Source organism: Artemia franciscana, chromosome 1 (assembly GCF_032884065.1).
Source record: "Artemia franciscana chromosome 1, ASM3288406v1, whole genome shotgun sequence".
Taxonomy (NCBI): Eukaryota; Metazoa; Arthropoda; class Branchiopoda; order Anostraca; family Artemiidae; genus Artemia; species Artemia franciscana.
In genome coordinates, this window is record NC_088863.1 from 30,338,819 (window position 1) to 30,352,581 (window position 13,763).

General features: G+C 33.8%; 1 protein-coding gene across 3 annotated transcripts in view; it reads right to left on the minus strand.

Annotated features, from left to right (window-relative positions):
* LOC136028403 (ephrin-B2a-like) overlaps positions 1-13,763 on the minus strand; it is a 251,227-nt gene that overhangs the window by 17,503 nt on the left and 219,961 nt on the right. For all 3 annotated transcript variants that reach the window (XM_065706239.1, XM_065706248.1, XM_065706229.1), the window contains one exon: positions 10,245-10,460. In XM_065706239.1, coding sequence (XP_065562311.1) covers positions 10,245-10,460 — 216 coding nt within the window. The remainder of the gene's footprint in view (positions 1-10,244; positions 10,461-13,763) is intronic.

Consider the following 13,763-nt stretch of genomic DNA (forward strand, 5'->3'; position numbering starts at 1 on the left):
TTTGTGTACATCCCCCACTCCCCCCTAAAAAAACAAATCCTGTATACGGCCCTGCTTATAAGATACGATAAATTATGAGTTATATAATATAGTTTTTTAATTTGAATAAATCAAATTATTTTTACTTGAGCATGATAAATTAATGAACACTCCAACATTATATTTTGTTTTTAGCCTCCATTCTAGCCATTTCCCACTAAATTTTCACAGAATTTAGGTCATTTTACCCTTTATTGGACGCTTTTAAACAACTCCAAAATGATTTTAGAACCATTTCATACAGGTATTAAGACTGAGGTCACATAAGAAAGCCATTGGGGCGATAGTCTCCGTGAACTAACAGAATCACTAAATCCTTAAATTCCGGTTATTTCCAAGTCCTTTCCGGTTATTACAAATGACCAAAGAAAGGTGAAAACACTAACACTCAATAAATATCACCTACCGAGAAATCCTATTTGCTTAGGAAATAGTTAAAATAACAAAAATACCGGATATTACAATGCTAAAGAAAGTCAAAAACAAAAATATCACCGGAAAAAGTGCTCGAGCCAACAATTAACTAATGAGATGATCAAATACGGGAGGTATGCACTTCCCCTCCACTTGGCTTAGTCACATTCAAACTTCCTTCCCAGCTCCTTTTGTTTGAGTCACGAGGGTGTTCTATTTCAAGAAGTTCCCAAAAACTTATAAAAAACCACTTCAACAATCTTTTTCAAAAGTAAGGCTGTAAGGGAAGCTGTATTGATAAAACACCCTGGCTTCCCCTTACCTGTCACCCTTACTCCAATATAAGGAGCGAAAAACAATGAGTTTGTATGTTAAAGAATTTTCTAGAACTAGAAACAGCTATTGTTATGACCTCCCATTACTGGGGGAACGGAGGGTGTATTGTATCATTTACTTTTGCGATATAATTTCAAAAGAAAAAAAAGAATTCTTTCTCAGGGAATGCAAGGACAAAATGCAATTCATTCTAAGTCATTTCGCTCCGTTGGCGACCCTATCATATCCCGAAGAGAAAATTACTGTATCTCATATATTTTTATATAGTTTTGATGGAAATGATCATACTCAGAAAAATTATATAAAAACATTTAGCAGTTAAACTACTGTATTTTACCTGACACTTTTTTGACATTTTAAATATTAAAATCGTCTAAAACGAAACAGATTCCTTGCGAAACAACAAAGTTTGAGCAATGGCAGTTTCAAGACCAGAGATCAATACAATATTATATTTTAAAGATGGGAGATTTAAACCTACACTCTAAGGTTCTCAGATAAGTTTATTTTGGAGGTACAATTTTCATACAGATGGCATTCCTTTTAGAGGTATTTCCTCTTTTCTAAAATTATGTAAATTTTCTTCGGCTAATAGCTTCTAATACGCTGGTTTTTCAGAGCTTCGGCTACTATTGACAACGGTTGCTGTTTAATTACCCTTCATTACCGTAAACGGTTGGAAAACTGATGATTTTTCAATACAATTCTGACTTTAAAGGTAGAAATTAAAAGGACTCCTTTTCAAAGAACTTAAATACTTTTAGAGCTAAAAAAAGAGAGCAATCACTAGATTGTCTTCAATAATTACTAAGCGAAAAAACTGGTAACATGTTGAAATAAGCAAAAATATAGCTTTGACGGTTCAATCTAAAAGACAATTGAGAACTTTTTATCTTTCAATACCAAAATACCTAAATAATTGATGCTATTTGATGATAAATTATCTTACATTAGAATGAGTAAAAATGTTTTAAGAACATGAACAACAATCTCGATAAAGGTTTCAAGTGATTATGACAGCAGTAATTAATGCTTGACAATTTTTCACTTCTTTTAAAACGGTTTTGAATCTAGGATTATGTGAAACTACAAGACAACAGGTACATTCAGATATTTGCTTTCAGGGAGGAATTTGGAATTAATAAAAACGGCATTTTAATGAAAAATATCTTTAGGCTCATTTTGCACAGGACATAAAAAGAATGAAAAAAAAAAAAAAAAAAAAAATAAAATTACGAAAAAAAGTAAGAATTTTCAGCCATCGAAATTTTTTTGAAGCATCCTAACGCCTACCCCATGGGCACGCGCCTCTTTGTTGGAAACCAGGATAAAATTATAGTTTTAAGCTATAATCTTAATTCCTTTTGCTATGTCAATTAGTCTTCGAAAAAAAAAAAAAATAATACATTGACTATGCTTATGGTTTTAAGGCTGACAACAGTAGTTACGTCACCGGGGGTTAATGACGAATGGAGCAATGGAATGAGGAATAAAAATATTTCTTATATAGCAACACCACTCTTTGAACATTATTTTTGGCTACTATGGGCCGTGGTTCGTCCTTTACTAGGTTGCAGCTACCGCTGCAACCATTATCCAGCTTGAAATTTTTGAAAAAGAATCGACATGCCACTTAGCTTGCCAATAGGACCGGACTTGAAAATGGCCAAAATTAGGGTTGTTTTCCCATCGACGAGGAAAGGGCATCAGTAGTGCCAGTTAATTATTGACGCTGACACTCAATAAAAGCAGTGTAATGAATTATTGGCTTTCAATTGTTGCAACTTAATTTGATCTGAAACTAAATATTCAAGCTGGCATACTATAAAAGGTTATGGGATTGCATTTAGTACACCTTTTAATGGGATTTCTCTTGATTTAATCTTGACCATCCATGGGGGTGGGAGTTCCACCAGAAAAAATCTAATAACGAACATCTATAGAAGCATTAATGTTAACATGATATGGAGCTGAATTCGAAAAACAATTTTCCTAAAACGTTTCTGATGGCAGCAAATACCTTCCCATTCATAGACTTTACGATCATTGTTAAAGATTTTAAGTTACATTTTAATTAATTATATTTGAAGTATACAATACTTACCGGATTAAAATAACATAACCGTATAATGATCATAAAAATGTTTTTGTCGCAGAGAATACTTCACATTCCCAGATCTTAACGATATACTTTTCAAATTAAATTGAAATTGCCACATAATTAAATAAGTGCAATTGCCGTACTAAGTACTTATAAATTAAAGTGATAAAAATTCATGACTGCCATAAAAATTTTGCAAGTGAAAATCCAATGCAAAGTTAGGGAATACTGAATTCTCTCTAATAAATTTATCTATGATTGACACAAATTAGAAACACAATTAATGAACTCTATTATTTTGTCTTATTTTACGAAAACTGATTTTATCACATGGAATTGTATAACAGTTTTTTGTTGCAGAGTTGGTTTGATATTCGTTGTGTTTGGATAGACATAGGTAACCCCCCCCCTCCGAGATTACGTCATTGAACCCCTACACAAATTGTAAAAAGTACACCTTTTTATACTTTCGACCCTTCAGGTAATTAATGTCCAAATTCCAACAAAATAAATGAAACTATTTTTAAACCCATAGTAGCCCAGTTATTCAAGACATACAAAAATATTTTCTTCGAGCATTGGACTTAGTCCTGTGCGTTTTTGAGGGGATATGACCTCTGGGTCTCTCCTGAAAAATTATTATTCTAACAATTAAACATATGTTTTTCCATCAGTGGAGTCGATGTAAAATGTAAAGAGTTATAATTGTGTTTATTAATAAAGTAAATATCAAATATAAAAAAATGTCGATTTTATGTACACAAGCTTCTCTGATTCTCACTAAAGAGTCTGGGCTGTATATCCCTAGGTAGGCTGCGATATTATTTAGGCTATTATTATTTTTTAATCAGTAGGCCTAATAATGATATTTCTAGCTTCAGAACAACTACTTTTACTACTAAGACACTCTCGGCGAATCTTGCTTCGAGCATAAAAACATAAAGGCGATTCGGGGACTTCATTATTTAGTAATTCAAAATTAGCTTGATCAGGTCGCATGGTGGGGAGACGTTACAGAGTTTGAAGTCCCCCCCCCCTTAAACATTTTGGCCGATTCGTAAAAACGTAACAAAAATGCATATAGACAATTTTGTTATGCGTTTTCTGAAGTTATGAGCTTAGCAGTTACTAATTTCATTTTCAATTGAAATTTTGTGATATTGTCGATTTTGTGGTATTGACTTCCTCCCAGTGGGAGAAAGATCATCTGCCCGAATCAATCTGCCTTGAAATTATATATAAAGCTGAGATTGTAACAAGCAATTTAACTCCAACGTCAGACTTATCTAACTGATGTTCGAAAAGCCATTTTTTCGCAGAAATTACAAAAGGGACTGAACTAATATTAATTGCTTTTAATTGGGCATATGGTTATGGCAGAAGCTTAGAATGACCTCACTTGTCCTGAATTAATTTTGTATTGTCCGAAACTACTTTACAATATTTTGAAAGAAGAAACACTCCCAAGGTAATTTTCCTTCGTCGGTTAAGTTCCCATAAAAATAAAATGGGAACCCGTCTCTGTTACAACACAAACATCTGTCTAACTTAGAGCCTCTGTTATACTTAGAGGTATCGCTTATCTCTTTGAGATAAGAATGACAAATGATTTACACTGACAACAAATTAAGTACATTTTGGACATTATTTTTAATTTAATTGACCCAAGCTAGTAAAAAACTGCACAGAGACTTATTTTAGTAGTAACTATCTAATGAAAAAGATAATAAAATATGATTCGATCTTTGCATTTCCGAGTAGGCAGTTGGCTATATAAAGTACGATAAAAAGTTAATGTTAAAAAAAAACTTACAACAAGCAAGGAGAGGAGGGGGAGAAAATATTTTTTCAAGAAGGGGATTGTAGGCCCGATGCTTCAAAAAGCGTCTTTTAGGATCAAGTATCCAAACCGTTGCATAGCTAAGAAGTGCTCCATCAGAATTTACCAGGAAGAATGTTTTAAGTACAAACATGGATATAACCAGCCCCGAAATCTATTTTCGACTATCTTTTATACGATACTAAACAGAAAAAAAAAGGTCCTATCAAACTCGACGAAAGGTCAATGTACGAAATAAAAAAGAGCACAAAATGCCTTGAACAGGAGGGGGAAGTTATTGTCCAATCAGCTTCTCGCTCGTAGCCTATAACAGTCAAGCTGTTGCTTTCTCATTATTGAGAGCAAAATATTTTTTGTTGTGACCATGAAAATACTTCCACCGTTTTAAATCTGATAAAACATCTACTATTACAGTCGTAGTGTAGTAAGTTTTCAGTAAAGCGCAAGTAGCCCCTTGAACTCCAATAGTGGGGAGTTGAACGGAGCTATAACCCTTCTACTGATCAACGCAAGTTTTGAATAGCTTTAAATTTGAACGTCGCTTCAAAAAGTGTTTAAAACGCACTGCAATTTCTGTTCATTCTTTTTTACTCTCATGTCAATAATTTTTTTTCTCTCTCCTAAACGATAAGGTTAATTTCGTGTAAAAGAGCCGACTCTTTAGTTTTAATTAAATGTTATTTCTTTTATTGAGAGTTTAAAAATTTTCACCCAACAGGTACTTTTTCATTGATTGTTTAGACATTAGGACATACAATAGTATTTGCTGTGTAATAGAAATATAAAACGAATCTTCCACCTAATACTAGAAACTGAATTAAGTTCTAGCATCAAAAAACCGACGTTTTAGGAGGTCAAAGCGTAACCAAACCTCCGCTACAATATAAATTTCAATACTGATTATTAGAATGATGAAAAAGAATATATTTTTAAGATGTTGCGTCTTTCGATGCTACCCAGTGGTAGATACGGGGTTTTATAGAGATGCAGGGGGGGAGGGCTTTAACCTATTTATATTTCACAAAATTAAACTGGACTAAAGCCATCACGAAGACAATCATTCATCCGTCAGTAATGGTATCACGCGTTCCAACATAGCAGAAACAAAGCTAGATTCTTTTCTTCATTTTATGGTTCGTAAAACATTCAATTCAATTCAATCAATCATATATATTTGAACAAAAACACATAATTACATGTACATAATCTGCCAGGAAAGCACAAAAGTGCTTGACTAGGGCAGAAACTTAACTAAAGAATAATTAAACAATCAACTAACAGAAACAACGAATCAACTGGATTAATCAAAAAAAGAAAACATAAGAGATAAAAAGGGGGGTGACGAAAAGAAAGAAAAGAAAAAAAGAAAAAGAAAAGAAAAAGACCGAAAAGAGGAGGACCGCACGATATTCAAATCTAAACAGTATTTCTGTAACGACTCTTCACTGCTCGCTTGAAGGTAATAAGGTTATTTGAGTTCCGGATTTCCAAGGGGAAATCCATTCAATAGCGACTTTGAAGAAAGGAGGGAACCCGAACAAAAGGAAGGACGATGTCTATCTCAGCAAGGAAGCAAAGAGCCGAAGTTCCCTTATTACGATCAATCCGCATAGTCTAACCAGCCTTCTATTCCTATCCATCTGTAGATGGTCCCCAGAATTGGCTTTTAATATAAGTGGGACCACCAGAAGTGATCTCTAGATGTGGATAAACTAGTAAGCCCGACTAAATTTGGTAATGGCACTATAAATTGTCATTTTTTTGCATCATCTGATACTTTGTTTTGGCGCGTTCAAAATAGGTTTACAGAAATTGCAGAAAATTATGTTTCGAATGAGCCCTTAAAACAGCCGTACGACTACAATCATCCTGTAGGCTACCAGTACTGGTGAAAAAAGATATCTTGGCGATGCAAGAGTGACTAAAAAACAGATAGACAAGAAATACATATCAAAAAAGCAAGCTTCTAATCACCAATATGTGACAATCCAGCAGGCTACTAGGTCGGGGGAAAAACTTTGGCGCATGAAATGACCCCTTTGAAATTTTTACTGATATTCAAACAGTTTGTTAGATTTTCATGTAGATAATTTATCTTACACCTCCTTTTTGAATCTTTGACCCCTTTCCCGTACAGGGTTTAGACCCCTTAGTGCATTCAGAAGATGTTACTGAAAAATGGTGAACTTTAGTTTGGTGTTAAATATATATATATATATATATATATATATATATATATATATATATATATATACACATATATATATATAAATATATATATATATATATATATATATATATATATATATATATATATATATATTATATATAAATCAGTGCCATGTGAAATACTAGAAATATCATGTGAAATCTTAGTTTAACCCACTGGTGAACGAAATCATTGGCTAAAAAACAACTTTTGTAGATTGTTCAATCTGAATAAAATTCACAAAAAGTCAAATCCTCGAGTCAATGAGAACTTACACAGAGAGTCTACGATTATGAAAAAACGAGCAGCAGTTTTTGTAAGGATACAGGAAAGCTTTTTAGTCAAATTAAAACTGCCTTCTTTGACAGGATATGATCGATCTAAAAAAAAAAACCGCAGGCTATGTCATTCCAGCCAATGCAATAGCTTGTTCTAGTAAAATTGATTGCTGTTTACAAGAATTCTTTAGCAACAGAATTTCCTCAATTTTTTTTCGAAAAAAATTAACAACCTAAAAGTAAGCGTGAGAACGGAAAAATTATAAAGTGTAATTCACATTAAAACAACACAGCATCCACAGGAATGCCTCAGCTCTCTACCTGAACAGAGGAAGGGAAAGAAAAACCGAATATTTCCTTAAATTTTGATCCACAAAAAAAATTGTTTAGAACCACTTTACGATTAGAACTACTGAAATCAATGTTGCTCACTAAACAAAGCATCTTAATGAGAAGCAGTCATCCAGACTTACAAGACGCATAACACCAATCAAACAGATTGCAGCCAACAATCTTTGCTTTGAATTCTCAAATATTTTCGACATAGAAAATATAATTTTGTACACTTTGCTTTATTTAGTTAGTAGATAGGACAACTAGGTAACCCGTTTAACACTACTTAAGATATATGTATATTCAAAAAGTTCAATCTTCTTCTTTTTGCTTGACCATTTGGAGATGTTAATACATAATCACCATGCAATATCAGGCTTACAAGTTCAAAAAAAAACGAGACAAAAATAATAATATTTAGATAAAGAAGGTGGCACTAAACACAAAAAGATGGCAGCAAAGACACCGTTTAATGACTTCTTATACGGTTTTCTTTTGCATTCCAGAAGCTAAAAATGTTTATTACAAAGGAATTACTAAAGAGCAACATAGCATGTCATAAAATTTACGAATAGGATTCTATAGTAACTGACAGACTATAAAAAATTACATCATCTAATTTATCTTTTACGAAGGTTAATTGAGACAAAAAAGGCAGATTACGAGATATTAACCCTGTTTTAAAATTTGATCGTCAGGGACATCAAAGATGGCGTCATGTCAAAACGACAGGAGCAAATCTCCCTCTGGGATATGGGAAGTTATCTTCCAAACAATAGCCCATAAAACACCGAACAGGCTTGTTCTCCATTCCATTCAAATAATGAAAAAAGGGCCGACTATCACAATACCTCGAAAAAGTTGTTTGACAAGGTGCCTCTAAAAAGTTGAAATCTGGTCGTTTTCTCAACTTTACCCCATCTTCAGAACAATAGGGATTCAAAGCGTAAAATACCACATTTTATTATTTACTACATTGTCTGTTCCTCTTTTGGCACTTAACATACTTATTTAATTAATAAAGAAAATAGTAAAGTAGATATTGACATACAGGGACGTACACAACAATTTTTTTTCCGAGGAATCGACAAAACTTTGAAAAAAATACAGGAAAATAGGCCAAATAGATGGAAATGTAGCAAATAACAAAGTAAATAGTAGAAGTTCGTGCAAAATGTGCTAAGTAAAGATGCAGAATACCTCAATGAAAAAAGAGCTAAGTCCCGATTCGACAGAAACATAAGCTAAGTCTTGAATCGGTACAAAATCGAACTAAGTCCAAGCAGCGGAAGATTCCGGGCAAAATCAAACTAAGCCCAAGTGGTGGACTGACTTGGTGCAAATCTTGACTTGATATAAGCATAATTTAACAACTAAATCTGTATAATGATGAGCTAAGTCCTGACTTGATAGAATAATACGTCAAATCCCAACTCGGTCGAACGACAGGCCTAGTCCTGAATCAATGTCCAAAGGAGCTAGGTCCAAGATGTAACCTGACTCAGTGCCTTAGCTCAAATTGAAGGTCCTGTGTTTGTATACTAGATAATTACATTGATGTAATTATTGTTCTACATGAGAACAATGTTGGTGCAGCTAAAGTTGTGAGATTGCCACAAGTCGTGGGTTCCAGTCATCCATCTGGGGCTGAACAAAATTGTCACTTCATTGAAGAAGGTAAGGAGTAAAATTTGAAGACATTGGGATGGTATATATATATATATATATATATATATATATATATAGAAATTTAATTTACAAGATACCAAAATCGAATCGAATCCGTCAGCCAACTATTGCCATGCTTTTTTTCCGTTTACAAGTCGTAACTAGTTAACCCAGTATAATACACAAAATTTTTGATTGAGTCTGAGCATTATTCATGTTTGCATGTCATCATAAAAAGTGGCTATACCAATGCTAAATACTGAGGGCGATCTGATTTAGAAGTCACTGACTTGTCTCCAAAAAATTATATGGAACCTCCCCTTTGATATGCGTCATACATGTAATATTTCTGTTTGCATATTAACAATGTTATTCCATAACGAAATTGAACATTTTAACAGTGAAAAACGGTGCGAAATTGCCTGGTCTTTCTTTAAAATTTCGAAAAAGGAAAGGAAAAATCCTTTCAATACCTGCTTTAAGAAACAAAAGAAATTGTACGTTTATATCAATGCATAAACGGTCTGTACAGTTTAGATTATTAGGACATGTCTTATGGATAAGGATAATAGGTCGCGAAAATCATGGTTTGTGCAATCCAACTGTGTTTAAACGACATGTAGGACGTTCTCGAATGGGGTTGGGAGGGACAACGAGGAACAAATTCAAGGAAGCGGAAAATTCTTGAAGGGAGTAAACAGTGAAGCAATGCAAAAGAGCATGGGGAGGGAGGAGCGTGTTCAACTGTGAGGACCTAAGGTAGCTTGGTACTTCGGTGCGTTGTTAGTAGTAGTATTTGGCATAGTTTTACCACAGATAAATAAATTTTCATTTCTGATCTGAAATGGCAAGGAACCGGATATTTATCGACAGGAACATACCGTTTTAATCACAAAATGTGAAGGACACCTACCAAAGCAAATTTCGACTCCTGTCAGAGCCTGGCTACCAAAAGGAAGCTACTTCTGCGAAAAAAATGGAGATGTGACACATCAAAGGTAAGGACATTGAGAAAATAAAACTTACCAGATTTCTTCGTGACAGTTTTCGCACTTGAGCTCTGGAAAATAATATCTTTGTATCGCCAAGTTGTCGTTACTATAGATGGGACAACTGGAGGAGGTGGGGCTGGAGGCGAAGTCATTGTTCTATATGTAGTTGTTGATACAGACGATGTATTCCATGGAATCGGTGGAATGTTCGTGGTTGGCTGTGCAGCTGGTAAAACCGGTCGTTGTGGCACTGTTAAAATAGAATAATTTAAGTAAGCCTCGGAATAGAGATAGATGTAACTAATACAAATACTTTTAGTATCAATTTAAGTAAATGCTAACAAAAAGAAAAACAAAACTGAAAGAATTTTAATCACTGAGTCTTAATCGGGAATGTTGAAATTAAATCCTCGTGTGCAATATCTACATGAAATTCGCTTGAAATCATTCCGACTACAAAGATTATTTCCAATACTTCAGATTTCAATGATGTTAAGCTGAATAACAACTTTTAATATTGAGTTTTGATCTCCATGTGTCTAGTCAATATACAAAAAGATGATTCCTAAGCTCCCCGCCGTCCCCCTAGATTTTAGGAATTGATACCACTTTAAAATTGTCACTAATGATCAGTTAGGGTAATAGTCTGTTAAACAGGACATCCTCGAGATTTATGCTGTCTAAAACACGATAAATCCGCTTTGAATCGGTTATGATTTGCTTATTTTGAGTGAGAAAACTAGTATGTATGTATATTTTAATTCAATATTTAGAGGTGGTCAGGGCTTAGGTTAAGTATTTAATATAATACGTCCTGTGCGACCTGCTTTCCATAATTCTTTGTTATTGTTTCCATAGTTTTGTTTCTGAAGTATTTTATTATCGTCATGTTTTGGTATACTTTACCCAACTTCACTTCTTGAGGATGTTCTGTTTAACAGACAAGTACCTCAGTTAGTATTACAGTCATTAGTACGTTCAGTAACATGTGGCCTTATCTCAGGAAAGGAAATATTTAAACAAAGAAAAATTAGGCATCAGTATCCTTGTCATCTGCTCATCTTGCAGCTGAACCTCGCATTACCTGTTTGTTTTTCTATTATGGAACTGAGATAAATAAGTAAGCGACTGTCAAGTTTCTTTTCGTGTACCTCTACTAAAATGTTTACTTTGATAAGACTGACCAAGTTTAAGGCAGAAGCATTGTGGCGTCAAGGAACTTCAAATACACGATTAAAATAAACTTCCCTTGGCAACACTGTCGCTTTGGTCCAAAAACACAACATCTTTGCTATTTAGAAATGCTAAGAAGATCAAATTTATTTGTTACTAGAATAAAAAATGGAATATTTTTTTTTAATGAAAGTAAAAAGCAAAAAAAGATTATAAGTTATTGTATATACGCGGGCATAAATCCATCGTACATCAAGTACACGATTAAAATAAACTTCCCTTGGCAATACGGTTCGCTTTAGCCTAAAAAAAAAAAAACATCTTTGCTATTTAGAAATTCTAAGAAGATCAAATTTATTTGTTACTAGAATAAAAAATGGAACATTTTTTTTAACGAAAGTAAAAAGCAAAAAAGATTATAAGTTATCGTATATACACGGGCATAAATCCATCGTTCTTTGCGCTAAGTTTGACCAGTAGTTTCCTGAACGCAATGTAGGATGCAATAAATATGGATAGAAGGTATATGCAGTCGTTTTATTTACCGATTGTCATCATTTTTGTTGGGAATTAACATCAAGTACTTGTGGGTATCAAGCCATGGCTAATTGTAGAAAAAGCCAAGACAGATAGTCCGATTGAGTGAGAGGCAAATCTGGCATAAGCCCTTATTAGGATTGTATAAAAATGATATCAATTCATTTGTTAATAGAAATTAGCATTGTAATTAGCTGAAAAAAATGTGTTGTTGAAGGCAAAAACAACCAAATGAAGTCTACAACAAGGTAATAAACATTTCTTTTTTCATAAAAGCAAAATTATGGTGTTAACAACTCATTTCAGCATCAAGAAGCCTGGCGCAAACGCCACTTCCATTTTACCCCTAACTTCCAGCTTAAGCATAAAAAAGATGATCATGCTTGAACAACGTTAAAATTTTCCTTATGAATGTAACATCAAGCTAATGACTTATTTAGCATAAACCGTTTTACCATAGTTCTGCAAAAAACAAGAAAAACAATGGAGTATATGAATTGATATCATTGGCAGGCAACTATATGTGGAATAAACAAGCCAATATATAAGAATGCATAAATAAAAACCTTATTTGTGGATAAATACACATATACATACAAAGCGAAAGACTCGTGTTCAATTACATCATAAACACTACGGACAAACTGAAACATTCAGATGTTCAATATAAAGATAGTCATTAACAAAAAATCTGCGATTTTTATCCTAGTTTGCAGTGTTTATATTTTTGTGTTATTCTCATGTTAGATTTTTCTTGAAGAATGAGGATCGAAACCCAAAAACAAACTTCGATCTGTAAGTTAGGAGCGGCCCGGCTCAATAGTAAAAGAAATTCTAAAAAAAAACGGAATTTTTATACCAATAGAAACGTCAAAAGAATCAGATTTTTATGCTGATTTTAAAATAGAAGTTTCATCAAGTGTAGTCCAACCCAGCAAAAGTTACTAGGCTGAGAATATTTGCCTTATTTAATAAAAATGGCGACCCCCCCATAAGTCACAGAATCTTAATGAAAATCCCATCATCGGATTCTGCGTATCAGAGAACCCTACTGTAGAGGTTTTAAGCTCCTATATGTAAAAATGTGGATTTTTGTATTTTTTTTTTTTTGCCAGAAGAAAGATCACGGATGCGTGTTTATTTGTTTTTTTTTTTGCTTTTTTCCCATGGGTGATCGTATCGACCCAGTGGTCCTAGAATGTCGCGAGAGGGCTCGTTCGAACGAGAATTAAAACTTCCAGTGCCCTTTTTAGGTGACCAGAAAAATGAAGGGCAACTAGGCCTTCTCACATGCTCATTTTTTCCCAAAGTCACCGGATCAAAATCTTGAGATAGCCCTGTTGTTCAACATAACCGACAAATCTAATAATAATGTCTGTGAAGACGATGTAATCCCTCACAGTCCCCGGGGGAGGGGCTGCAAGTTATGAACTTTGCCGACTGTTTACATATAGTATTGGTAATTGGACAGTATACATACATTTTCAGGGGATTTTTTATTGTGGGGGAGGGTTGGGGCATTATTTAAAAACATTAAAAAATTAAATAAAAAAAAGTTTTTCAACTGAAAATAAGGAGCAACATTAAAACTTAAAACGAACAAAAATTATAACGTATATGAGGAGGTTCGCCCACTACTCAGCATCTCCCTCTTTACGCTAAAGTATTTTTACTAATTTCAAAAGAACTATTTATTCGAATTAAACGGCATTTGTGATTCATGGGTCATTCTTAAAGAATTGGAACAAAATTCGAACTTTGGCGTAAAGAGCGAGGTATTGATTAGGAGGCGAATCCCCTCATATTACATGTATGAGGGAGTTCTTCCCCTCATCAGTACCTT